General features: G+C 54.4%; 1 protein-coding gene across 3 annotated transcripts in view; it reads right to left on the bottom strand.

The window, feature by feature from the left end:
• Window positions 1–26,886, bottom strand: part of CCN4 (cellular communication network factor 4) — a 31,750-nt gene extending 4,864 nt beyond the window's left edge. Inside the window, exons 1-4 of one of the 3 annotated variants that reach the window (XM_005662842.4) lie at window positions 26,859–26,886; window positions 26,698–26,780; window positions 11,014–11,293; window positions 3,353–3,613 (exon numbers count right to left, since the gene is read on the bottom strand). In XM_005662842.4, coding sequence (XP_005662899.2) covers window positions 3,353–3,613; window positions 11,014–11,293; window positions 26,698–26,778 — 622 coding nt within the window. In that variant the 5' untranslated portion in view covers window positions 26,779–26,780; window positions 26,859–26,886. Of the gene's footprint in view, window positions 1–3,352; window positions 3,614–11,013; window positions 11,294–14,248; window positions 14,265–26,697 lie in introns of all 3 variants that reach the window. The other 2 variants (XM_085021618.1, XM_021088876.2) reach the window with 2 other exon arrangements.
• Between the last annotated feature and the right edge of the window lie 803 nt (window positions 26,887–27,689).

Raw genomic sequence — 27,689 nt, forward strand, 5'->3', positions numbered from 1 at the left:
GAGGGCAAGGTAACTTCGAACCAGCACGGATTTCCAGGAAGAGGAGGACTTGTTCTGAGCATCCTATGCCTCTCCAGAGGGAGGACCATCTTTAGGGATAGGCGGACCTGCATTCAATCCCTGCTCGACCACCTACAGGCTGTGTGATGCTACATCATCTCAGGCTCCCTATTGTGACAATACCATCTGCCTTGTGCAGCTGGCATGGCAATAAAAGGGCCCGGATATTGACTGAGTGCACATCAGGCAGCTGGAAGGTTCAAGGACACTGTTCCTGCCCCTGCAGAGATTAACGTTTATCTGGGGAGTCAAAGGGGAGGGCCTGCACCCACCGTAGGCTAGGATTTCATCTGGGTGATGCTGAGGGCATCGAGGTTGGAGTCACACAGGTTTCAGAGGCTAGTTGCCTGGGTTCAACTCTGAGCGCAGCCACTTAGTAGCTGGATTGCTTCCAACAAGCTAGCTCCCACCTCCGTGACCCACGCTCAACCTGTGAATGGGGTTGACAACGCACCTCCCTCCCTCTTGTCCCTGGCTGTGGACAGAAAGGAGGGGTTCACACACGCGACAGTGCTCAAGCTGCCCCTGGCCCCCAGCAAGCCCTCAGTAAATGTGAGCTTGCGTGGCTACTTGACTGTTGACCAACTGAACACCAACGCTTGGCTGGTTCTATTAGTGCGTGTATCCTGGCATCTAGAACCAGGGGAGGGCTCTATAATCATTGGAGAAATGGAAACTGGAGTGAGCTAGAGATGGAGGCAGGTAAAAAGCCAGTGAGACAAAGGAGCGATCCCACAGAAGGATGGAATAAGGAACCCAGGAGAAAGACCCCAAGAGGAAGCCAGTCCAACCTGCCACACAGGTGCACGGGAGCCAGAGAGGAACAGGCAGAGACAGCGGGTGTGCAGGGGATGTGGATGAACGGATGCAGAAATGAAGAAGTGAGAGAAGAGGATGCTCGAAAGACCGAAGAAAGACTAGAGCAGCTTCTGAGGATGGAGGAGAGGAGGGGCTGAGCTGCACTGAGCTGGGGCTGCAGGCGGGGAGGGAGGGAGGCGGTGGGGAGGGATTTGCTTTGGAGGATGAAAGGGCTTTGGTTTCTGGGTCACCCGCTAGGCAGGGGCTCTGCTTGTGCTTGGTTAGAAGGGGGTCACTGGGCCACACACAATGACACGAGATGGGAAGACAGCCACGGCTCCACCCCCATGCCATGACCCTCCTGTGGCTCAGCCAAGGGAGTCTTGGAGGGACTTCAGGGGACATAGTTTCCCCTGCCTCCTCTTCCACGGACCGGAGGCTGCTGCTTTAGGAGCTGCTCAGCCCGGGTGGGGCACCCCAAGCCCCATGCAGAGCGGCTGTGCATCCCTGAACTGCCAGGGCAGACGGGGGACCAACCTCCTTCCTGGTCCCGTCAGACCACTGTGGGTGGCAACCTGGGGACAGGTCTCAATCGTCTGGCCTTTACGCCCTCCCCTTTTTGCTCTCCTTCCCTCCCCCACCCCTCCCTGTCCAGTTTATTCTTTGAAACTCTTCCTCGCTTGGCTTCTGAAAACCTTTGCTTCCTGCCTTTGTCCTGCCTCTGGATTTGTCTTTCTCTGCTTCATTCTCTTTCCCACCTTACGTGGTGGTGTGTTGGGGCCAATCACTGATTCTCTATGACGGCAACTTTGCCCCCCAGGTCACAACTGCCAATGTCTGGAGCTATTTTGTTTTGTTTTGTTTTGTTTTTGTCTTTTTAAGGCCACACCCGCAGCATATGGAGGTTCCCAAGCTAGGAGTCGAATTGGAGCTGCAGCCCTGGCCTACGCCACAGCCATAGCAATGTGGGATCTGAGCCATATCTGCGATCTACATCACAGCTCACAGAAACACCGGATCCTTAACCCACTGAGTGAGGCCAGGGATTGAACCTGCGTCCACATAGATACTAGTGAGATTACTTTCCGCTGAGCCACAAGGAGAACTCCTCTGGAGCTATTTTTGGATGGAGGCCAGGGATGCAGCTAAAGCTCCTTCAGAGCCCGGGACCAGCTCCTCCACTAAGAGGGATTCCGTCCTAGTGCTGATGTCACAACCAAGGTTGAAAAACTCTGCTCCCCGCAGGCTCCCGGAGCAGAGTCTCATGCACCTGTGCCCTCAGGACGCCGGAGCTCCTTTGCCATTCCCTCGCTCCTTCCTGTCCACCGGCCTGGTGGACACCTGCCTTCTACAAGTGTCCTCATCTGCTGTCCTCCGTGTCCTCAGACGCTCCTGGTTTTCCTCTCACGTCCCTGGCTGTCCTCCTCCGGTTCCTCCTTGGCCTCCACTTCTGTCCACCCGCGAACATCAGCCCCCTCTAGCCCTCCGCCCCGCCCCCTCCCTCACTCTGCAAGTTACCCCAGGCGGTCAGCAGCTCCAGGCAGATTTCTGGAGCTCTCTCTCCCTCCTCCAATGCTGCCCCCATAGGACGCTCCTCTGCGTGAACCCATGGGCGGGGGTGACCAGCCTCAATCTCAGCCCATCCCCAACTTGGAGATCACCTCCCCAAACATACGCCTTATATTCTGTCCGAGGTAATGACGCACCGGGGGAGTCACCCACGACGCCTCTCTCCTCCACCCTACGCCCTGTACTGACGCCAAGACCTTCTGTCACACTCCTGCAGGGCCTCTTGCATCTGTCCCTTCCTTGATAGATCTGCTCCCACTGCTGGGTTCAGGTCTCCTGAGCCTACCCCTCCCTCCAGGCATCCATTCATCCATCCCCCATCCATGTGACAAACGTTGATTTGGTACCTGCTAAGTGTCTGGCATTGGCTAGGCTCTGCAAACTGTGGGTGAATCAGGCCCTGTCCTCCTTCTCCTGGGCTTCCTCTGGCCTGGCTCACCTGGCCGAAGCCTCCCCTGTCCACCCATCCCCCACAGAGGGGGTAAGGCATCTACTCTCTCTCTCTCTCTCTCTCTCTCTCTCTCTCTCTCTCTCTCTCTCTCTCTCTCTCTCTCTCTCTCTCTCGCCCTAGCACCTGCTGCTCAAGCCTCCCCTCCCAGGTACCCTCCCCCACACCCACTTCCTCCACCTCCACCCCTCCCCACTTAATCTCTTAAGTAGGATAATAAAGTGTCTGGCTTCCTTCTTTACAAAGCATTTCTTCATTTTCTGCGTGGAGGATCCCCCAGGACAGGTTATCATTTTACTGATGGAGAAATAGAGTCCCAGAGGGTATGTGACTTTCCCAAAGTCACACTGCTCCTGAGCGTGGACTGGGGACTGAGACTCAGGGGCTCACATCAATCACAGGCAGTGAGAGCCCTAGGAGGGTCTGCAGCCCGCCCCCAGGGCCCGTGCACCCCGGCGCCCCGCGCCCAGCACCCACCGAAGGCGCCTGTGTGGCGTGGCGCAGTCTTGCGTGGCCTCCTGGCGTCGTCGTCGCATACCCACTGCTCACAGCAGCGCCCGGGCACACTCACCCGCCGGGGCTGGCGGCACCAGAGGCGCGGGGGCCGCACACGGAGGCACAGAGGCGTGCAGCCCACCGCGCCGTCCACGCACGTGCAGTTGTACTTGCAGTTGGGCTGGAAGGACTGGCCGTTGTTGTAGCGCACGCCGTCCAGCACGCAGCCCACGCCGACCACCTCTGCGGACACAGGCGCCGTGGGTCAGGGCAGCCCGCCAGCTGCTGGACCGCCCCCCAAGTCCGCCCCCTCCCCCTTGCTCCCACCGCCGGGGAGGAGGGTCCCCGGCCAAGGGCAAAGGCAAAGCGGGGTGAAGCAGCTGGGCGCATCCGCCTCTGGGAGTTTCTTGGCCTTGAGCAAAGGGAGAGACAGTTCGTTGATAGCTTCAACTGCTCCCCAATCGGTAACACGCGGGGCCAGTCTGGAGGGCTGGACGGGGGGGCGGGGGGGGGGAGGGGGGCAATCACATGGGCGGGTCGGGGACCCCTGAGGCCCGCCCCTGGTCCTATCCCAGCGAGTGGCACAGTCTTGGTCCTCTTAGCCTTTAGGGTCCTGGTTCTGAGGGAGGCAGGCGTCATATAAAACCAATCCCAGATGGAACAAAGACTCCCTTCATTCAATGCATATTTATGGAGTGTTTCACCTGCTGGGAATTTAGTAGTGAAGGAAGGGGGGGGGGCTGCTTTGCAGATTTAAACAAGGCAGGCAGGGCCTCCTTGGGATGGTGATGCTTCAGCAAAGGTGGGAAAGGGGTGAAGAGGGGCCCTGGTGTTGGGGGAGGAGCCTTCTGGCTGGGAGGGGACTACAGGTGGAGAAGCCCAGGTGGGAGAACCTGGGATGTGGGAACAGGCAGGAGAGGGAGAGAGAAGGGCAGGAGGAAGGAGAGGAGGTGAGCGAGGGCTTCCCTGGAGGCTCAGAGGAGCATGTGACACTCTTGGAGCCCGGGCCCAAGGCTGGCGCACAGTAGGTGCTCAATGAGTAACTGCCAGGCCAAGGCTATAAATGATGCTTCACGAGAACACTCATGATGCTGAGCTGAGAACAGACTGATGGGGGTACAGACCAGGCCAGGAAGCCAGGTAAGAGGTGGTGGTGCTTGGACCAGGGAGGGCCAGAGAGCCGGGGCGGGCGGGGGTGGGGGCGCTCAGGTTCTGAGTGACTTGGAAGGACTCTGACAGATGGGGTCAAGGATGAGAGGAGCGCCCTTAAGGACCCCTAGTTCTGAGACCCGAGCCTTGGAAGGAGCAGGGTTGCGAGGGGGCAGGGGTGGACTCAAGTTCTTCACTAGACACAAGATGCCTGGTTGACATCAGAGTGGCCGTGCGGAGTTGGATCTGCAAGCCTGCGGATCCAGGAGAGATCCGGGCTGCCGGGCCCCCGGCCACAGTCCCTTTCTTGATGTCAGGTGGGCCCTGAGGACAGTGTCTGGAAGCGGAGGCAGAGCGCCTAGGGCAGCAAGAGCGTCCACCCGAGGAGAGTTAGTTTGGCATCTGCAGTCCGCCAGGAGTTGAAGCTTATCTCCTGGCTTCGCCTGAAGGTGGTTAATAATAATAATAATAATAATAATAATCGCTGGAGTTCCCGATGTGGTGCAGTGGGTTATGACACTGACTGCAGCGACTCAGGTCATTGCAGAGGCATGAGTTTGATCCCCAGCCTGGTGCAGTGGGTTAAAGGATCTGGTGTTGCCATAGCTGCAGCATAGGCCACAGCTATGGCTGGGGTTCAGTCCCTGGCCGGGGACCTCCATAGGCCACAGATGCAGCCATTAAAAACAAACAAACAAACAAAAAAATCCCAGAAGTTCCCGTGGTGGCTCAGCCAGTTACAAACACACTATAGTATCCATGAAGATGTGGGTTTGATCCCTGGCCTCACTCGCTGGGTTAAAGGTCCAGTGTTGCCTTGAGCTGTGGTGCAGGTTGCAGATGCAGCTCGGATCTGGTGTTGCTGTGGCTGTGGTGTAGGTCGGCAGCTGCAGCTCTGCTTTGACCCCTAACCTGGGAACTTTGATGTGCTGTGGGTGTGGCCCTAAAAAGACAAAAAAAAAAAAAAAAAAAAGAAGAAAGAAAAAAATCCTTCTAACAGGAGTGAAGGTTCTTGGTCACCCAACCCACTTTATCTTAAGTTTCCTGGCGTTGCTGACTTCGTCATATAAGAAAGCCTTCGCATGCACACGTCATCACCTTCATTCTCACCTAAAGCAACCCCAGTGTCACCGAGGCCGAGTCACGTGCCCAAGGCGACAGAGCTCGACTCAGCAGAGCAGCAGGGGCAGGATCACAGCCTATGGGAATGTTGGGGGTGACCGCTGGTTTTCCTGGGAGGTGATTTTGCCAGAGGAGGTGCAGACAGGAAAGGGGGTGGCACTGCCCATCTGACCTCATGCCAGGCACCACCTGATACATCATCTCGTGTGCTCCTGGCAGTGACCGTAGCGGGGAAGCTTTGTTTTCTTCCTTTGGGGGACAGTGAGCTCAGGGGGGATAGTGATTCATCAGCTCAAGGTCACCCAGCTGGCGACCGATGAAGCTGCACCCCAGGCCCGGGGGAGCTGACTCCAGGGTCCGTTTCCTTCCACCAGACACCAGTGGGGGAGGGGATATAGGAAAACAAAGCGGAGGAAGTGCTGGGTGAATCACTCATCTTTGCTTCATGAGTCACTCCCGGTGGCGCCCTCTGGCTCCAGGGAGCGGGTGCAAGCGGGTGTGTGTGTGTGTGTGTGTGTGTGTGTGTGTGTGCGCACGCGCGCGCATGTGTGTTGGTGGCGGGAGGGAAGGGACTGTGCCGGAGCCCATCTCTGCCTCTGTGTGTGGAGAAGGAGTGCTGGGTGCCTGGGAGCCCTCAGCACCGTGGTTCTCATCATGGGCCGCCCCATGGCACGGCCAGAGAAGCTCTTTAACATTTTGATGCCCGCATCATGTCCCGGTATATGGGTATAAGGGGGCAGAGCTGGGCTGTGGTGTTTTTATTTGTGTGCCCTTGGTAACTGTCCTGGTGAATCCAGCCTCTCGGCAGAACTGGGAACCTCTGCATCTGAAAAGCTTGGGGTGCGGGTAAGGGATGGATGAATCCGTATGACAGCTGCGGATGGTCTCATCAGCAGACTCTGGTTCCCCTTCCTCATTCGCCTGCTCTCTCACTGATTGAAGGACCAGCTTCTCGCCAGTTTCCTTCACCATCCTGACTGGCAAGTCCAGGCACGCGTTGCTGAGCCTTCCTCTGATTGAGGAACTTCCAGGAATTCAAGTCACCTTGCTGTGTCCTCTGGACATTCACAGCCCTCACCCACCCTCCTGGGGGTCTGTCTGCTGCATGAGAGGAGGGACAGCGGGCCATGCCTTACTGTCACCCCGTCTTGTATTATCACGAACCTGTGTTCATGGAGGGAATGGATGGATGGATGGATGGACGGATGGTAGGGTGAGTCCTACCCTGCACTGGGCCTCTGCTCTGTATCAGGCACTCAGCTTCCCACACACCCAAGGAGGTAGGCATTATTTGTTGCATTTTCCTTGATGAGGAAGCTGACACTTAAAAAGGTTAAGCAGCCTTCCTAAAACCATTGTGCTAGTTAGTGATGACACTGGGGTTCCAGCTCAGGTTGTCTAGCTCCCAACAACATGCATGAATTGTCTACTCCATCCGACTGGGGAGTCTGAGCTTAGAAGCAGAACCTGCTCCCAAATTGTGCGGATGATGGGGACTGGGCTAAGGTGACCTCTACAGAGGACAATTGAGGCAAACGAGGCAGTCACCACGAGCAGCCAGTCACATTTTAGGCCCTACTGAAATCTTTTGTTTAAGTCCAACCACCACGCAAGGCTGGTTAGATCAAGCTCCTTACGTGACGTGCCCAAGGTCACGTAACCAGCGAGGGGCAGAGCCAGGGTTCCAAACCCAAGTCCATCTGCCTGTACATTTCACAGTCCTTCCAGCAAACCACACTGCCTTCCAGCCTGACCCCTCTGCACTGAATGCAGAATCCTGTTTGTACAACCAAAATAGCCAAACAGTCCAATTCAGAGGTCACTCTCTGCCCACAGATGTATTTAGTTTGGCCCACAGAGTGTTTTTCAAAAAATTTTTGAATGTGTTGCCAACACTTACAAATCTGGATTTTTGGATTCTCCTGAGAACTGAGCAGCCGGCACCAGACCAAGCTCACTTTTCTGCCTGGCCTCCATGGCTGGGACCCAGGACGCTTGACCTCTGACAGCCAAAGCTTGCATTCGCTAGGTTACCATTGTCCATGCCATCCTCTCTGAGTTATTATCCATGCCTGTTTTGCAACTGCTTATTTTTATTACCTTGTCCTGGCCTAATGACACTCCCACCTCTAAGGACAGATTTAGCATGTCCTGTGGGCCTGTGGATTGTGGATTGGTTGTTCACCATTTGCTGTGTCTGTTTAGAGGAACTCTTCTTTCTCTTCCCCTCTCATCCCAAAGCATCTTCCTCTCCATCGCCTTCAGAAACCCTGCACTTCCTGCTTTCTTGCGTTAGGGTCTCGTGAATTCAGACGCCGTGGCAGCATTTCTGGGAAGACATTCAGTAGAATACTAGCGAATTGTGTGTGTGTGTGTGTGTGCACATGTATGCATGCCACGTGGTGGTGGCGGGGGTGGGGGGGGGTGGAGACTGGGAGAAAATCTGCTTGGACAGCAGAGTTCACGGTACCAGTATGTTGGAAGAGAAAAGTTGTCTCGCGATAGCTCCCCTTGTGGAATTTGACAATGGACGTGCACATTGAAAACCTCTGAAAGTTTCTGTTTCCCTTGAACTTGATGATTCCAATGTCTGTAAACCTAGATGACCAGAGAACCCTTGGCGAGTGTAATACTTTTTGCAGTCTCCTGAAAGCCACATTCTTCTTTCCAAATACAAGGAAAGGAAACACACAGAGACTGATGATGAGGGGGGAGGTGAGAGGCTCTATTGAACGAAGGCAGGTCCTGATATACCAAGAGGGAGGAGGTGGGGCTGGATCGGAATTGGGAAGGTGGTTTCCAGGCCCCTGGTGGTAAAAACCAGCAAGAGAAGCGGGCCTGGGGTCTGAACAGTCCATGGGTCCATGAGAGGAGGTCTATAAAGCTGTGGCACCTGGCACGTGATGAGATGGAAGTGCAACTTTAGGGATGAGTAGAGTCACAATGAGTTTCCTTTTTAATGACCTTGAAGGACCTCTGTAAAAGGGGGAAAGAATGATGAGACCGTCTCACAGAACCGGAGGGGGTTCTAGTGCAGGAAGCCTCAGCCTGGTTTCCGTACCTGGGCACGGGGAGAGGTATATGGGTGACTGTGTGTATTAGCCGTCACTCTCAAATCTGAGCATGAGACTCACCCAAGGAGCTGGTTAATGGCGTAGATTCCCATCCGCACTGCCAAGGGATTTGAATCAGTAAGTCTAGAGTAGGACTCGGGAATAACAGGTTTTTTTGTTTTTGTTTTTTTGGCCACGCCCATGGCATATGGAAGTTCCTGGGCGAGGGATCGAACCTGTGGCACAGCAGTGACTGGAGCCACTGCAGTGACAACACTGGACCCTTAACCTGCGGTGCCATAAGAGAGCTCCTCAAGAACAATAGTGTTTTGTTTTGCTTTTTCTTTTTTTGGTCTTTTTTTTTTTTTTTTTTTAGGACCTCACCTGCGGCATATGGAGGTTCCCAGGCTAGGTGTCAAATCGGAGCTGCACCTGCCAGCCTACTCCACAGCCACAGCAACACCAGATTCAAGCCACATCTGAACCTACACCACAGCTTACAGCAAAGCCAGATCCTTAACCCACTGAGTGAGGCCAGGGATGGAACCTGCGTCCTCACTGATGCTCACTGGATTCGTTTCTGTTGAGCCACAAGAGGAATTCCAGGGAAAATAGTTTTAATTGTGTCAAATGTTTCTGTGCAGATGGTGCTACAGGTTCTCTCTGAACACAGTGTTTTGTGGGGCTAATAACGAGTCTTAGTAAAAGAGGGAAAAATGGAAAGATGGGAGCCTCAAAGGTGGTTACATGGAAAGCCAAAGACAGACGACTTAGGATGAAAGCGGCAGCATGAGCGGATGTCAAAAGAGCAGAAAGTGCACATAAGAAAGCACTTGTCAACACCCCACTTCAGGAAATGTAATGGGCCCGCTGAGGATGAGAGGCTGCTGTGCGAGAATAGGCAAGGAGGTTATGGGGAAAGCTTGAGTCAGCATCAAGGGAGGAAAGGCATTCTTGGGTTTATGAGGCTTTGTGTAACTTTTCAGAAGTTAGGCTACTGCGTCTGATGCCTAGTTACCTCTCTTCATCAAGCTGGGTCATGTATCTTGAATAAATGCCTACATGATTCAAGCGAAGCAAATCCCAGTCCAGGTAGTAACAAGAGACCAGAAAGTCCCAGAAAGGAGAGCTCTGGGAACAACAAAGATTTCCCTTGAAGAGCAAACAGACAACAACAAAAACTCTCATGCAGTGTGGGCTCCTATAAAGACCATGGAGAAAGCAAAAGCGAAAGCAAATAGAAACCCCAGGAAAAACAAAAGACTTGATAATAAAGGAAATTCAAACGCATATACTATCTCATGCTGCAGTGAAACTTACATAGTCATAATATTGTAAATTGTGGTTAAGTTGTGGTTTACAACCAAAAATATGGTTCTGATATTGGAAGATGGAGGAGGTACAGGTGGTATTAAGGTGCTAAGTCATCAGCTATCCTATAGAGTCATTACTAAATTATCCACAATTGATATTTTCCGTCAGTCGACATATATCGGAAGACATGTACTGAATAGGGCTAAAAAGAAGTGACGGCAGTCACTAGAGGAATGGGGTGGTGGTAGGACATGGTGGATACAGGCTGCTGGATTTTATTCTTTCAAGGCTACTAGATGTTTTTAATTATTTAATTTATTTATTTATTTATTTGGGTCCTTTTTTTCTTTTTTTTTTTGTCTTTTTGTCTTTTTGCCTTTTCTAGGGCCTCTCCTGCGGCATATGGAGGTTCCCAGGCTAGGGGTCTAATCGGAGCTGTAGCTGCTGTCCTACGCCAGAGCCATAGCAATGCCAGATCCGAGCCACGTCTGTGACCTACACCACAGCTCATGGCAACAGCGGATCATTAACCCACTGAGCAAGGCCAGGGGTCGAATCTGCAACCTCATGGTTCCTGGTCAGATTTCTTAACCACTGAGCCACAACGGGAACTCCCTACTAGATATTTTTAAACCGTATTATTTTAATTTACAACAATACTAAAATATCTGAATCTCCACAGGGTGCTGGTGCCCCTGGAAGGTCACAGGCATCCTGCAAAAAGTCCTACCCCTAAGAGAACCAAACCAGGCTTAGGTCTTTGCTGGGGGCTCCTTCTCCCCTGGAGTCAGCCATGGATATGCCTCCAGGATGGAGAAGAGGGAAGGGAGTCAGGATCTGTATGCAAGAGGAACGCAGGAAATGGGGTGCAGCCTCTGGTCCCTAATCAGGGACTGAACTGGGGGATGCCTCCTGCAGAACTGGAGCCGGCCAGAGGAGGGGGAATGGGGGGGGCAGAGCTGGGGGTGCTGGGTGCTGGCTGGAAGGTGGGGGGGTGTCACTTACGTGCACACACTCCTACTGCGTACCTCGGGCGGTCCCCACTATAGTCGCAGTAGAGGCCCCGGTGGGGGTCACAGGTGGCGGCCTCAGTGCAGTTGTCCCCGAGCTGCTGAGCGCACATCTTACAGCATTCGCAGCCGTCAGTGATGAGGCTGACCCCCAGCGGGCAGCGGGGTGGGGACGGCGGGCACTCGCATGGCCACTTGCAGAACTGGGGGCGTGCAGAAGTGTCCTCCAGAGGTGCCGGGGTGAAGGCCATGGCCGTGGGGGCTGGAGAGAAGGCCTGTGGGGGAGGGCGAAGGGCAGACATAAAGGGGGCTGCCAGGCCGGGGTGTCAAAGCCCCAGACCTGCCATCACCGTCCAGTTTTCACGGCGCTCAAAGGTTTACACCAAATTCTCTTTTCCTCCAGGGCTTTTGATGGCCAGGCATCTTCTTTCTCCCAAATGAAACAGAAAGGACAGAGGAGCCAGGAGCTCAGAGATCTTAAGCCAGTGTCTAAATCCCCTGCTGGTAGGTGGGGAGAGGGGGGAAATTCTCTGAATCCCTCGCATGTTTTCCTTTCTTGCCCATCACCTCGAAACCAGGAAGGTCCGTGAGGCACCTTGTTTTATAGTCGAGGGAGCTGAGGCTTTACGTAAACACCTTCTTCCTCTTTTTCTCTGTTTTGGCCGCCCTGCAGCATGTGGCGTCCCCAAGCCAGGGATCAGATCTGAGCCACAGTTGCAACCTATGTCGCAGCTGTGGCAACGCCAGATTTTTGAACCCACTCTGCTGGGCCGGGGATCAAACCTGCGTCCTGAAGCTGCAGAGACGCCGCTGTTCCTGCTATGCTGTGATGGGAACTTTCTTCTTTTTAAAAAACATTTAATTTTATTGGAGTAGAATTGACTTAGAGAGTTGTATTCGTTTCAGGTGCACAGCAGAGAGAATCAGTCCTACATAGAAATACATCCATTCTTTTTCCCCATGCAAGTTACTGCCAACGAATGAGTAGATGTGCCTGTGCTGTACAATAGACTCTGGTTAACCATCTCTTTTATACCTAGTGGTGTGTTATTCTCACCCTCCCCAAAACGCCGCGAGGCGCGTCCCAGACCCCATCACCCTTCACCCCATCATCCTTCTCTCCGTCCTAAAGATCCATCCTCTCTATTCCACTAAGGGTCCTTAAGAGCCACTTGACTCATTTAAAAGGAGATTTCAGCCAGCTGACCTATTATCCTATTATTATTATTATTATTATTATTATTATTCTCCCCTCTAAGCCAAGGGAAAGGGCTGCAGTGGGGTCCAGCCGGTCGGTCACAGGTGTCCAGCCTCAAGGCACCTGAAGCTGGCTCGCCCTGCCCCCGAGGCGAGGGGAGCGATGGTCCAGCTGCCAGTGAAAGCCCAGCAGCCAGGGGTCCTTTTCTTTTGTGATAAGGGTGAGGGCTGCCCGCTCCACTCCCCCACCTGCCCTTCTCCCCAGGGCCCCATTCCCATCCCCCTGCCCATAGGCTCATCTTCATACTGGCAAATGTGACGGACAGGACAACAGGCCAATGGGGGAAGGGCAATGAGATGAGCCGTCCCTGTGCCGAAGATCAGGCAGGTAGAACAGGAGGCTCCCTGGGGTGGGGACCAGGGTCAGGACCTTCAAGCTGCCTGAGTGTCAGGGATCCACTCACCTGCCTGCCCCCTCTGCTGCCTCCCCAGACCGCCATCCTGGCCCCTCCCTCTTTACAGGGAGGAAGGGAACTGCCTGCAGAGGGAGGGGTCGGGCTGTGCTCCCAGGCATTTTCCCTCCCCGAGGCTGGTGGTCCCTGCTGGTTGGCAGAGGTGGGGGCCAGGGCTTATGTGGGGGGTCACACAGGCTGTCTCCTCTATCTTGAACCAGAGGAGCCCTTCTCTGTGGAAGTGATAGACCGGCACCTCATTCTCTGAACAACACATGCTGAGCTATGCAGATTCTTCTCCCTTTTCCCGAGGAGGAAGTCCAGACCCAAAGAGGCAGAGGGACAGGACCAGGATGACATGTCCCACATTGGGGCCCTGATGCAAATGACTCTCTGATCTTTCCTTTCTGCACTCTTTACCTCTGCCTGCTCTGGGCTCTTTTAGTCACTCAACAAACGTTTGCTGTGTTGGCTCATGGTCGCTCTTCTCTTAAGTTTTAGGCATTTGAAGATGGAGTTTAAAACTTCCTGTGCTTGTGAGGCCACAGCTTATAGGAGAGGCAGACCTCAGAGTTGAGTTATTACGATATGAGCTACGAACAGACTGCTGAGCATCTGGCAGGGGTTGGGGGGAGAGCAGCCAGTAGCTCTCTGAGCACCAGAACAGGAAGCTCTCTGCTGCTGGGAGTGGGGTGCATGCTTGCATGCTGGGCTGTGAGGACCAGAGGCCGGGAGAGGTGGTCCAGGTTGAATTGCTGGATTAGTTGGGCTCTTGGTTCTGGGCTTGGCACATCGTAAGTTCAGTAAATATTGATTTGGCAAATAAAGCGCCTTTGGAAGTCAAAAATGCAAACCTAGATTTGAGGCTTTGTTACCGCGAGGCTTGGTTTCAGACAGGTTTGTGGGATGGGAGCCGATTGCTCTGGAGCTTGGCGGGGCTGCTCTGTGTTCATCTGGGAAGCATTTAGTTTGCCTGCCCTTGTTTGCTTTTCCTCGAAAAATACAACATGACACAACAAACTCCCAAAGCCCCAAATCAATGAACCAACCAAACACACACACACACACACACACGAACCCTCCTCTCTCTGACTCCATGAGGTTTTTCCTCGTCAGTCTGTGACAGTGGTGGCCCAGAGCTTTAGGAATCCTGGGACTATCTATGATGGTCCCTCAGGACCTACTTTTGGGAGAGGATATCAAAAAGCCCTCTCCTCCAGGAAGCCCACCTTGCCTTTCCCAGGCTATGTTAGGGGTGCTACCTTCCCCACTAGAATGTGAGCTTATAAAAGTGGGGTCTGTGCCTTCCTTCTCTCTGTGGGCCTGAAACACAGCCCATGGCACAGGGCAGGGTTTTGTAAGTGTCGCCTGGTGGAATGGATGGATGGGGCATTTTTCACTCTAAGGGGCCTGGGTGTCTCTTAGACAGTCAAGACCCACCCTCCGGGAACTCTCCTCTCCACCCTGGTTAAGACTTCTTTTTTTAGGGCCGCACCCACAGCATGTGGAAGTTTCCAGGTTAGGGGTCGAATTGGAGCTGCAGCTGCTGGCCTGCCCCACAGCCACAGCAACGCCAGATACAAGCCATGTCTGCCACCTACACCACAGCTCATGGCAACGCCAGATCCTTAACCCACTGAGCAAGGCCAGGGGTCGAATCCGTGTCCTCATGGTTACTAGTCAGGTTTATTACTGCTGCACCACAGCAGGAACTCCTCTGATTAAGTTTGATTGTCAAGAAAATAGCAGGGAACCCAGGACAGCTATGGATTCTCTGTGGGTGGCCTTGGGTAAGCTTCCTGACCATTAGCAAGTTCAAGCTCCCCAGAAGGAAATCTCCTTTCCAAGGGCATGCAGGGAGCCCCAGGGCACACAGCTCCTCAAAGGAAGCTCAGGAGAGGGGCCCCTTGCCCTGCGGAAGCAGGAGATGGTACCCACAGGGCAGTGGAAGGACAGGCTCTGGGTCCTCTGAACCAAGCCCTTGATGTTGGCGCCATCTAGTGGTTGGAAACCTCCCAGCCCCGGGTGGAGAGAAGATCCTTGATGAGAGCTGTGGCCTTGGGAGGCCCTTTGGATCCCAGGGCCTCCTGGGGTTGGTGCACCACCCTCTCAATCCCGACTGCTTTGTCCTGCATCCACACCCCAGGGGAAGTGATTGCGCGGGCACACACACACACACACACTCTTTATATCAGGCACCGTGAATGCGCAAGACGGCGTGGTGGCAGGTCCGCCTGCCCTTGGTCTGGATACTTGGACCATGACAAACTCCCTGCCCTATGGCGCCTGCATCATTTTTTCTAACAGCAGAGGCTAAGGGTGAAGAAAGGGGAGGAAAGGAGACAGGAGAATGTTGTCTGGGGAAGGCCCTCGAGCATCCAGCCTTGGTCACTTCCAAATTGTGGTTGTTCCCATAAAAGTCTCTTATGGAGTTCTCTTTGGTTGTGGCTCAGTGGGTTAGGAACCTGACTAGTCTCCATGAGGATGCGGGTTCGATCCCTGGCCTCAGGGGGTCAAGGATCGGTGTTGCCGTGAGCCGTGGTGTAGGTCGGAAACTCGGCTTGGATCCCGCGTTGCTGTGGCTGTGGTGTAGCCCAGCAGCTGCAGCTCTGATTTGACCCCTAGCCTGGGACCCTGCATATACTATGGTGTGGCTGTAAAAAGAAACAAAGAAAAGAGAAAAAGAGGCGGCTTTGGATGTAGACTCCCCGCAGACACTGCTGTGACTATGGGGGGAAGACAGGGAGTGGGGGTCTCGCCCTGATGCTTCCGGGGGTGCCCAGGGCTCAGGCTGTTGCCCAGTTCTGCCCCCTCAGCCCCTCAGCTCCTGGGCCTCACCAATCACCTGCCTCCTCGCTCCTCAGTGAACCCCAGGTGGCACCTCAGTCACTTCCCGCGGTGGCTCCCAAACTTTGCTGCATGTTAGAAACCTCCAGAAGCTTTAATAAATGCTACTGCCCAGCCCCTGTCCCCAGACAGCCTGACCCAAGTGGTCTGGGCCGGTGGCTGGGCGCTGGGTTTATCCACGTGGTTCTGAATGCAGCCGAGGTTGAGAACCATTGGCCAAAGGACCTTGTTAAAATACAAATGCCTGGAGCCCACTTGGACTATTCAGCGGCAGCTCTTTTATGCTGTGCCCAGAATCTGTATTTTGACCTGCACTCCTGGGGGTTGAATGGGAATCGTGTCTTAGAGAACTGGGTCAGGGGAGGGCAGGTGAGGGCATTCTAGGCCATCTTCCTTTCTTTTTTCTTTTGTGCTTTTTGGGACCACACCTGCAGCATATGGAAGTTCCCAGGCTAGGGGTTAAATCAGAGCTGTAGCCATTGGCCTACACCACAGCCACAGCCACGCAGGATCCGACCTGCATCTGCAACCTAAACCCCAGCTCATGGCAGCGCTGGATCTTTAACCCACTGAGCAAGGCCAGGGATCGAACCTGCGTCCTCATGGATCATACTCAGCTTCTTTACTGCTGAGCCACAACGGGAACTCCCATCTTTCTTTCTTAATGCGTAATTTTCTTGAACAGCACTTACAAGCCTAACTCACCAGTACTGTGTACAGCCTTCCACGAAATGGTCCAGGCTGACCTGCAGAATGTATGTCATTCTGTGATTTCATGGGGTGACACGTGGCTCGGTAAGCAGGCCCCCTGCGGTTAATTGAAAAGGATGTCCTTTGCTCTGAATGTGTTGTGAGAAAGACTGAAGAAAGAGCAAAAAATCGAAAAAGAGCTGCTCCCCATGACAAAGACCCCCTGAGCGTGTCTGCCAGGGACTGAAATTTGTGTTCCCCCAAATTCATATGTTGACATCCTAACCTTTAAAGATGATGGGGGGCCTTTGGGGGTGATTAGGTTCTGAGGATGGAGCTTCATGGATGGGATTAGTGTCTTATAAAGGAGACCCCAGAGAGCCCCCAGCCCTGTCCTCCACATGAGGAAGGGTGGTGAGAATTGTAATGGAGTGGAGCCCAAGCTGCCAAGGGCCCCTGGAGGAGGAGACAGGAGCCTCGTGGGCTTGTCAGGGACAGGTTGCCCTTTCTCGACTCCTGGGTGCCCAGCACTGCGCCTGGCAGGCCCTGGGCAAGCACCCCATGAACAGAAAAAAATGGTCCCAGGGCTAGGTTTGCCCACGTCTGGGTAGCCACACCCAGATGCTCCACCAGGGGGCAGGGTTGAGACAGAAATAGCCTGAGCCAGCCAGGGGGGTGCGGGACTTGGGGGCGCGGGGGTGTTTAGGAAAGGGCTGCCCTACCTGGAAGGAGTTTCTGTTCCCTCCTTTGCTGTAAAGAAAGGCCCCGGGGGCAGCGAGAGAACGCAGACCCAGGCCTGGGCCAGGAGCTGGGGATGCCCGGTGGCCTGCCCTCTGCAGTGCGTGGTGCTTACATTCCTGGTGTAACTAACAGGATGCCACCGCCACCGTGTGAGGCGGGGGACACATTTCTGAGCACCTCCTCTGAGGAGTGTGTCCCTGGGATGCTGTACTTGGGGCCCAATGGGGACGACCCGACCCCGTCTTGGAAAGCTCCTAGCTCCAACCCCCAACCCCCGTCACCTGGCCTGAGTGTTGGGAGGATGCCCACTCTGGCTTGGATGGCAGGGCCTCCAGGCACCTCAAGGCCAGGCAGCTGACCCAGTGCTGGTTCTGCTAAATGTTTTGTTTTGGTTTTTTTGTTTTGTTTTTGTTTTTGTTTTTTGTTTTTTTTGCTTTTTTAGGGGCACACCCATAGTACATGGAAGTTCCCAGGCTATGGGTCAGATTTGAGCTGCAGCTACTGGCCTACACCACAGCCACCGCAATGCAGGATCCAAGCTGCATTTTCGACCTATGCTGAAGCTTCCGGCAACACTGGCTCCTTAACCCACTGAATGAGGCCATTGATTGAACCCACATCCTTATGGACACTCGTCGGGTTCATAACCCGCTAAGCCACAATGGGAACTCCTGCTAGTTGGTTTTATAAACATACTGCCTTGTGGGCTTCTGACTGGGAAAGCTGACATAGAGGAAGTAGAAGGGGCGGGAAGCGGGATTTCTTTCCAAATCCTGAGCCCTCCTGCATTCGTTGGTTCATCACAAGCACATGAAGCATCTGTGACGGTCCCCAGTACAAAGCCTCAGGGAGCATTCAGCCTCCGCAGGAGACAGGAGGATAAAAAAAGACAACCACAGAATAGAGCAAAGACCAGAAACCAGCCCAGGGGCACGTCCCGCCCTCCCCCCCATTTTTTGTAAGGAATAAGAATGGCTTCTAAGCTTTTAAAAGGTTGTAAAAAACAGCAAAAAACAAGAAGGGTATTCCACGGAGAGCCGAGAATCCACAAAGCTTGCCATATTTACTCTCTGGTCTTTTCTAGGAAAGGAGATCACTAATGTAGGTTAGAGAGTGACAGTGCTGTTAATAAGAACTAACGCTTACAGAGCGCTCACAAGGGGCAGGCATTTCTTCCTTTTCTTTTCTTTTTTTTTTTTTTTTTTGTCTTTTTTGCCATTTTCTTGGGCCGCTCCTGCGGCATATGGAGGTTCCCAGGCTAGGGGTCGAATCAGAGCTGTAGTCACCAGTCTATGCCACAGCCACAGCAACTCGGGATCCAAGCCATGTCTGCGACCTATACCACAGCTCACGGCAACGCCGGATCCTTAACCCACTTAGCAAGGCCAGGGATCGAACCCACAACCTCATGGTTCCTAGTCGGATTCGTTAACCACTGAGCCACGAAGGGAACTCTGAGTGGTAGGCATTTCTATCAGGGCTGTATTTGATCAAATTAAAAATGTGTTCATTCTTTTTAGAAATGTCTTCAAATAGTCACACCTTTGAGAGAATAATATCACATACCTATCCCCCTGGACTTCAATAATTATCAACCTGCTGTCAATCTTATTTCCACCTACATGTACACGTTTTAATCTTGAGGATTTCAAAGCAAATCTGATATCATGTGATTTTGCCTGAAATGCTCCAGAAAGTGTCTCTCAAGCGTGGAGAATTAAAAAAAAATTTTTTTTTCCACACCGGTAAAATTGGTTACACTTTTGCAATTTTTCCTGTGGCTACTCCTGAGTTCCTATTCAAAGTTCACTGATGATCTCAAAGCTTAAAAAAAAAAAAATCGTGATTTCTTTGAATCAAGATCACAGTGAGGTCTACCTCTTGTCTTCTACGCCTCTTTTATTAGTTTCCACTCTAAGTCATCTGATCCTTGTGATAAGAGGCAGGCTGCTTTCATGATCGTCGCCCTCAGTCTGCAGATGAGTAATTTGCAGATGAGTAAATTGAGCCGCAGAAAGTGCAGACCATTTGGCCAAGGCCACTTGTAAATGGCAGCGTTGGGAGCTGAACCTATCAGATTCTTAAGGCATCACACCCAAGGGCCACTCTGCGGGGTGTCTCAGCAGAGTGTAGGAGGGGGCTAGGGGAACAAGATGAGAAGGGAAGGGGGGCTGTGGGAGCTGGGAGGGCTTCCTGGAGGAGGAGGCATTTGCTCTACTTCTTAAAGGATGAGTGAGAATGGACCAGAAAGGCAGAGAGAAGGTCCACGCTGCCGAGGAACAGCCTGAGACGGCATGATGCAGGAATGACCTGTGACCACTGTTGCCGGGGCTTAAAGGACAGGGAGATGGTAGGCAGGGACCATGGCCACAGGACCTGAGGGCCATGCCTGGGACATGTGTGCCTTCTGGGCCAGATGGGGGTCTTTTCCAGCCACCCCATTGTACCAGATGATGATCGGAACAATGCTGTGAGGGCGTTGGTCTCCATTTGACAGATGGGGAAACTGAGGCTCAGAGAAGTTACGAGACACAGCAAACCAATGACACTCTCAGTTCTGAGTCTGGGTCTCGTATTCCAGTGACCTCCAAGGGACCCTGTTCTTGTCCAATTTCTAGTTCTCTCAATCCCCTAAAAGGAACAGGGAGCCTTTCACGTCCCAGGCCTGGCCTTGGCCATGGCCATGGGCTGCCCAGGATGGGGACTGGCCCTGGAGCAACAGCCAGTACAGACGCGGGAGGAAGGACTTGCTTCTGTGGAGCTCAGGCCTGTTCTGCGTCCGAGGGAGGAGGGGGCAGCCATCCGGTAGAACAGAGGGAGCCACCCTCAGGTCTTGGAGGTGTGAGGCCCTGGGCTCCAGCCCCCGCTGGACGAGCCGCTTGCGGCCGGGACAGAGCAGGTCGGGGTGAGGCGGTCCCTCTGGTGCAGTCCAGCTCGGACCCTGGGCTCACTGAGCCGGGCCTCAGATAAGGCCCCCCTCCCTCTGTGGCCCAGAGCTTGACCGCACCTCCGTTGCCTCCTGGGAGGGTCCCCGACGAGGGCAGGAACCCAGACAAGGGGCTGGCACACGGGACCCCCTGGGGACGGCCTCGCCAGCCCTGCCTGGGGAGCTCGGGGGTGATCTTGAAGCGTGGATGGCAGGGGGGCCAGTAGCTGTGTGCCACAGTTTCCAGCCCTGTACAGTGGGGGTGACGCAGGCTCCTGCCACACAGGGCTCCCTGTGACACTCAGAGAGACACGTGCGAGACCTTGTGGTCCTCCACGCACAGCGCTTTCAATCCTTTAAGACGTGATGCCTGCAAGTGTCAGGACACGGCTGCTTTGAGCACAAGGTCAGAAACAGCTGCTGAGAAAGCTGACTGGGGGGTGTGTGGGGGTGGGTGGGAGGGGCAGATCTGAACCCCAAGGGCAGCAGCAGGAAGACAGACAGACGCCTGCAGCCCCCAGTCCACGCAGCACCTGACCACCAGCTTCTGCCATCCGGGAACACTCAGAAGAACCCAGAAGCTCCCCGCCCCCCGCCACCCCCCTGCGAAGCACCCCGAGGGATAAGCTCCTTGCTGACTCCAAGCTCCTCGACTCACACTTACTGCCCACGCTGCCTCCTGCCTCTGTCACTAGGGCTCTAGGAGAGGGGCTTTCAGGTCCCTTTTGCAGTGGAGCCCTGCGCTGGCCTGCCCAGGGACTGCGTGCGTGGTGGGGACATGGCCCCTAGGACCCATATGTGGCTCCAGCTGGAAGCAAGTCTGGGGACCCATCCAACCTCCTCGTTTTCAGGATTCGCAAATGAGCACAGCGAGGAAGGCGAGCGGCTTGTCTAAAGCCACAGCAATGACTAGTCTCAGAATCTTCCTAACCCTTAGACCCCCTTCCTCCTCCCGCATCCAGCTGGGGGCAGGCAAGCTCAGGGCAGGATTCCAGGAGGCGATGGGGTGGCCCTCCCTTCCTCTCCTTGGAGCCTGGGCTCTCATTCCCTCTCCCTCCCCCGCCCCCCCCCCACCAAGGTGAGCAGACCCCCAGTCCCTGCCCCAGGCCTGGACTTGCCTCCAGATCAAGGGGAGGGGATGAGCAGGCACAGAGTCCCTCACATCCCCTGGAATGTCCATCACTCACATTCGAGGGGCCCGGTTCCTTCGCCAATTCTGTCTCCCCTCCCCCTCCTGTTACGGGAGCCGATGGGGGAGGAGGGGAGCTGACACATTATCAGGGTATCAAGGCTGGAGGAGAGACCAGTCTCCCTAACTCAATGGTTTTGAAAATCAAGGCGCTAGTTAAAGTACCGGTGCTTGGGGTTGGGGGGGTCTCCCCAGGAATTCAGGCTCAGAGTCCCAAAATTGGGATGTTTCTTCTGCAGCCCTCTGAGCTTCTTGCTCGGATTTTCAACACACTCCTCCACGCTAGTGTCAAAAATCTAGTGTCTGGAGTTCCTGTCGTGGTGCAGCGGAAACAAATCTGACTAGGAACCATGAGGTTTCAGGTTCCATCCCTGGCCTAGCTCAGTGGATTAAGGATCTGGCATTGCTGTGGCTGTGGCATAGGCCGTCAGCTACCGCTCTGATTCGACCCCTAGCCTGGGAAACTCTTTATGCCGCGGGTACAGCCCTAAAAATGACAAAAGACCCCCCCCCCGAAAAAAATCCAGTGTCTCCAACATGTGAGGCACCCTTGACAGTTAGGATGGAGCTGATGGGCTATGTATGACCACAGCTCTAGAAATAGGAAAAGGTCGGGCACATAGCAGGGCTGTTAGCATCCATGGAACAAGTAAGGGGGTGGACAATGAAAACCACAGTCATTGACAAGGGACCCTGACTCGGAGTTGGAAGACACAGTCTCCCCTTCAGGTAACATTGTCATCACCACCACCATCAGCAGCAGCAGCAGCAGCAGCACCATCCCTGTCACAATCAGCATCACCGTTATCACCATAAGCTCCATCCCCACCACCATCAACTTCACCGCCGCCACCAGCACCACCGCCACCAGCACCATCGGCATTTGTTTCTCCTACATGATAATCCAAAGGCATTCACTGATTCCTTCTAAATGTGTTGGGAAGCTGGCCAAGATGTGGCAACGTCTAGATCTTCAGAAGACCGACTCGGTCCTCAGCCCGGCACAGCCCACCAATTGCTCTGCCCCTCCTCTTTCCCAGCTGGTACAGAGCCCAGGGTCTCTATAAACGCCTGCTCCCTTGCTGGAACCTGGCCCTTGTCGGCAGCCAGGGTTTCCCCTCAAGCTGGGGTGCCCCACCCCTGCGGTGTAGAATGAGGAAGATCCATTCCTATTTCCCATGGGCGTGTCCGGACTTTGTGTGCTCCGTCTCCCTCTCATTCTTTACTCCTGCCCAGGGGATTAGCATCCGAGACTCAAGGACGAACATTGTGCCTTTTTACAAAAAAATTTATGACAGCACCTGCAGCATCCGGAAGTGCCTGGGACCAGGAACCGAATCTGAGCCACAGGTGCGACCTATGCTGCTAGTTGGATTCTAAACCCACTGCACCTCGTGGGAACTCTCCTATTATGCCTTTTTATGGATGAAAGAAACTGGCTCAGAGAGGCTGGGTTACTTGTCCAAGAGCGCACAGCTTGGAAGAGGAGGAGCTAGGATTAGGAAGCTCAGTGCTTTCCCCTCCCCACCTATTGTAATCTTTCTGGGTACATTTGTGTCTTTCCAGGCCAATGCTGTCTAGTAAAACATAAGGGGAGATTCGTATGGAATTTTATATCGTCTAAGTAGCCACCCTAAAACATAAGGTCGAACTTCATTTTCATAATATATGTGGTTTACCCCATTTTATGAAAAGTATTATGATTTCAAGATGGAACCAGTAGAATAATCATCATGGGAATTCTGAGTTCTTGTATTCGCACTAAGGTCCCAAAATCCGGTGTGGACTTGACTTTTTCAGCTCAACTGGGAAGACTCGAGTTTCAGGTGCAGAGGTGGTCACGAGCCCGTGGCTCCTGATCGGACGCTGCTGGTCTGGACTATAACCACATTGCCTGCCTTGTAGGTGTGTGGTTTTCGGGTGAGTTGAGGTACGTAGGTGCTTAGGATGCGGTGCCCAGAACACAGTGAGTGCCGGCTCCGTGTCAGCCCTCATCATCATCCATGTTCTTGGGACATAGGAGGTGCTGAATGAATGAACGGTGCCCTGAAGCCCCGCCCCCAGACATCCTCCACGCCAAGCCCCGCCCCTAGACATCCGCTGAATCGTAAGGTTCTCCCCTGAGCCTTCCCACCCTGCTTTGCTTCCTTCCCAGCTCCTCCGGGGATCTCACCCTGGACCACGGCTGGCCCGCCTCCCCGGTCCCATATGGAACCTACAACATGTATGGCAGCCCCTCCCCGCCGCTCAGAGAGATGGCAAAGGTTCCTGGGAGGAATTCCAGGGTTTCTGTTTGTACAAAGACAGCCTCCTGGTGTTTGGCTGCCTTGCAGGCTGGGGCAGGGGCCTTTCCTTAAACCTGGGGTGGCGGGTCTGCTGATGTCCTGGAGGCATCGCCCACAGCCCGAGGTCAGGATCTGGTCTCCCGGGAAACACTGCTCTGTGCCCATTCCAGAAGGCAAGTCCTCACAAGGGCACTCTCACCAGCATCCTGGACAAGCGTGGGCAGGAGGGGCCCAGAGCTGGGAGGGGAGCATCCAAGTTGCCAGAAGAGGCTCTGAGCAGCGGGCTGGTGGGGGTGGGGTCTGAAAGGCAAGTTCAGATCCCCACTAAGAACAGGAGGTATAAAGAAGGCATATCATTTATGGCCCTGTTGTCTTTAAAAATGGACGTGCCACTTATCCGGGGCCACATTATTCTGCAGTTGGTACAAGGAGCTGAGAGTGAGTTTGCATTTCACACCCAGCCCATGCATCCTCATGCACACGTATGCTTGTGTACACATCATGGGGATTTATACACCAGACAAGCCATGATCTCACACACACACACACACACACACACACTCACACTCACACACGCTTATCCACCTGTGCACATGCACACATGTTCCTGCGGGAGCAGGGAGCAGGTCTCAGCTGCACACTGGCTACTAGAGACCTATTGTGTCCCCAGGAATTTATTAGCACAGCATTTGTGGGCCTGGTCATAACTCCCCAGAGGCTTCTCTCAAGCAGTCCTGGGTTCATGGCCCACAGGGAGCCCCAAACAACAGGGAAGTCCAAGTGGTTCAGGGACTTGCTGGTGCTGACCCAGCCGGTGACAACATCTGCACCCGGCCTCTCCCTCCTGTCCCTTCTCATTCGGTCCTGTCTATCACCTACCTCACCAGCCTGTAAGCTCAGGAGGGGCCCAGACCCTGGACTTCTCATGGCACAGCCCATGGACCAGGGAGGCGGGGGCGGGGGGCGGGGGCTGTATTGCTGAGAGCTGACCCGGGTTTGAATGTCTGCTCCACTGGTTGCTAGCTGTGTGACCCTGGGCAAGTTACTTAACCTCTCTGAGCTTCAGTTTTTGCATCTGCAAAGGGGGAGGATTACATTTACTTAATAGTATTGCTCTGAGAACTTAGGAGAGGCTTAGTAAATGTTAATAAATGTCATTTGGATGAATGGAGGAAGGTCTTCAATATATAAATTTATAGCTTTTGGTACGGGGCTTGGCGGCACTCCCAAACGTAGGCTTTTTACCTGGTCGGTATTCAATACAGGTCTAAGAAAGAAAAGCATAATGAGATGCGAAAACAAGGGCTGCCTGTAGCGAACCTTTATCCTGGGGCTGCATTCCTGAGCACACTGATTTATCTCTTCCTGGGCTGGCCTCTTCCTCCTTCAATTGCGGGACCCTTCGATAAAGGTTTACTATCTGATAGGGCGGGTCCTCCCCCACAACTCTGCTTCCTGGAAGCTTTCTTGGCAATTCTCACACACTTTTTCTTTCACGTGAACACACATCATCATTTTTTCCATTAAAGCCCCACCGGGACCCTCAACAGACTCGCGTTGCCCTTGCATATGTGTTTGGGGAGGGTGGCCCTGGATGGGATTTGGCGCCACAGCAAAACGTGGGTTGCCATTTGCCTCTCGGCCCTCACTCGGGGCGTTCAGGCTCTGTCCTGGCAGTTCCTGAATCAGACAAGGGGGTGGGGGTGCAGTGGGTGTCCCCAGAGAAGGCGCCTGGGGCCGGGGTGGCCCAGTAGAGATCTCCTCCCAGAAGCCCTTCCTCCATCCTGCTGTCTGGGTGGCCCGGACTCCCAGCTCCTGTGCTGCGCGTGCCCTGACCGAGCCTGGGGACCTGCACCCCCACTTCCCCAGACCTGCACTCCCTCTTCCCCAGCTCCAGTTGCTCTGAGGCCATAACAGAGGGTTCTGTGCCCTGGGACCCCCGCATACCTCCCTTCTCCTCCTTGCTGAGACCTCGCTCTTCCACCCCCTCACCTCTGCTCCATCCACCCCTGGTCCTCCCAGACACCGGAACCCTGAAACAAAGCCTGATTTGGGGCCTTCTAGTTGCTCCAGTTGGTCAGAAAGCTCTGGAAGAGAGAGTGGGTTTTGGAGGGAAAGATTAAGTCTGAGCCCTCGCACCGATTCTTATGAGACCCTGTCTCCATTTCTTTCGCTTGTGAAATGGAATTCACATCCTTTCTTTGGGAAACTGCTGTTAAGGGCGGGAGTCCTGCAAAGTATGGAGGATTTAACAGCGCGTTGCCCAGGCGCCCCCCCTGCTCTCATCACACCCCCTGGCCCCCCAGTGCGTGGAGGTTCATCCATCACTCAGTTCCTGCGAGCAGCCGCCCTGGGCTTGGCCGTAGGCTCGCAGCCTCAGATTTGGTTGAATCAGAGCCAGCATCTCTGAGTCCACGAGCAGGTACCTCCCCCCAAGCCTCAGTTTCCTCATTCAGGAACGGGCACTTTGATCCCAAAGAAAGCGGTCGGTCCCAGGGAGTGGTGATAATCTGCCTCTTGCCATCCTCCCTCCGTCTGTCTCTCAGCCTTACTCCTGGCAGCCGGCCCCGGCCCCGGCTGTGGGATCTTGGATCCAGAAGCTCTTCGCAGCTGCCCACCTCCTGCCCGGCCTGTGCCTGCTCCACGCCCCGAGCCAGCAGGCGGGCTCTGTGCTGCCACGTGTCTTGCTCCCTGGCTTCTTGGGGGTGCAGGCTTTTCTCCCTTCCCCTCCGTGAGCCTGGGGATGGAGGTGGGGGAGAGACAACCCTCAGAGTCCCCCGAAACAGAGGGCTTCCTGAGCAGGACCTGAATGTGCCCGCTTCACAAACTGTAGAGGGCTGTGCCAGCCCAAGGCAGAGGCAGTCAGGATTAGAGAACCATCATAACCACTGTTTGTTCAAGGGAATGCTTTTGTTGAAAGCTGGCACTTCCCCTTCCAGCTTTTTTTGGCCTCTCCATCTCCCTTCCTTGTAGCCTCTCCGACGCATGGGGACTTGTTTTCCCAACTCAGAGACTCTAGAAATCTAGCAACAGTCTTCTTCACTTTATGCTGCTCAGAGAGGGTGAGTGACTAGCCCAAGGTCACACAGCCAGTCTGGGCAGATCTAGGTGTGGCGTCAAAGCCCCCTGGCTCTCAGATCCTCCTCCGAGCGAGCCCCTTTCTGCTGCATTTCAGGTGGGAAGGAGGGCGTGAAAGTCCTGTTTGTTTTGTTTGCTCACCCTCGCCCCTCAGTGGGCCCCCCCGGCCCCCCCCCACCCGCCCGAGACATTCCAGCCTTTCTCATCCTGCCCCCCCCACCGCAGCAGGACTGATGGAGAAGGGAGCTGGGTCCCCTCTCTGTGCAAGACTCACCGTGGCCAGGGCGCTGCCTGATGCTGCTGCTGCTGCTGCTGCTGTCACTGCCGCCAGCGTCCAGGGCAGGAACCACCTCATGCCTGGAAGTCAGGGGCAACGGCATCTAAGGAGCAGCCCGAGGATCCGGCCACCTCTCAGGGGAGCTGGGCGAGACTGACCTGTCCCATCAGGGGCGCCAGATACGCCTCTTCCCGCAGCCCTTGGGGGGTTTTATTAAAGCAAGATCTGACGTCAGGGTTAAGGACAAACCCTGCATTTGCCTCTGAAAAAAACTTTTCCTGCCTCTCTCTCTCTTTTTTCTTTCTTCCCTCTGTCCCCACCTCCAGCCCAGGCTTGGCCAGCCCCGGGCTCTGACAGCTCTTAAAGGGAAAGTTACAAGGCTAAGATTTCACACCGGGGGTAAATTCTCACAGAAGGAGCTGGGGTCAGGCTGCCTGGGCATTTCGCAAGAGTGAGGAGTGGGAGGGGGTGGGAGGGTGCAGGCGGAGGTGGAGGTACAGTTACAAGGGCGGGGGCTTTGAAAGCGCTCCCAGCAGAGAAAATCAACTCCCTCCCTGTCCCCCGGGGGTTTCTCCTACTTCTGGTTTGCAGTTGCCATTTCTCCCAGACTGCCAGCAAACAAGGATGAGGACGGCTTTTAGTCCTCTGATCTCGAAATGGCAGAAATTCACACATGAGCTCAGGGCTGGGGCTCCGGTTGCCATCATCACCTCCTGGACAAATTATTGTTCTGGTTTCCGATTTGCAAGAGTTCCCTCCCCTGCTTTTTAGCCTGATGCCCTTTGGTCCTGGACCTGTCTTCCTGAATCTGGGTGCGTTTCTTATCACTGCCAGGTTTGGGGTGCCTGGCCTTCACCCCCTGATGGACGTTTGCCCCTCTGATGAAAGGGTCTCCTCTGGGGTCTGGTCTGCCCTCATCCAGCCTCCCCATGCCCACGGGACCCTCAGCCACAGCCTCCTGCCCTTACTGTGCACACGTCTCAGAGCCA

The sequence above is a fragment of the Sus scrofa genome, chromosome 4 (genome assembly GCF_054392235.1).
Source record: "Sus scrofa isolate SSC_HxYL_T2T_F1_AM1 chromosome 4, Sscrofa_HxYL_maternal_Yorkshire_Landrace_v2.0, whole genome shotgun sequence".
In the NCBI taxonomy this organism is placed as follows: domain Eukaryota; kingdom Metazoa; phylum Chordata; class Mammalia; order Artiodactyla; family Suidae; genus Sus; species Sus scrofa.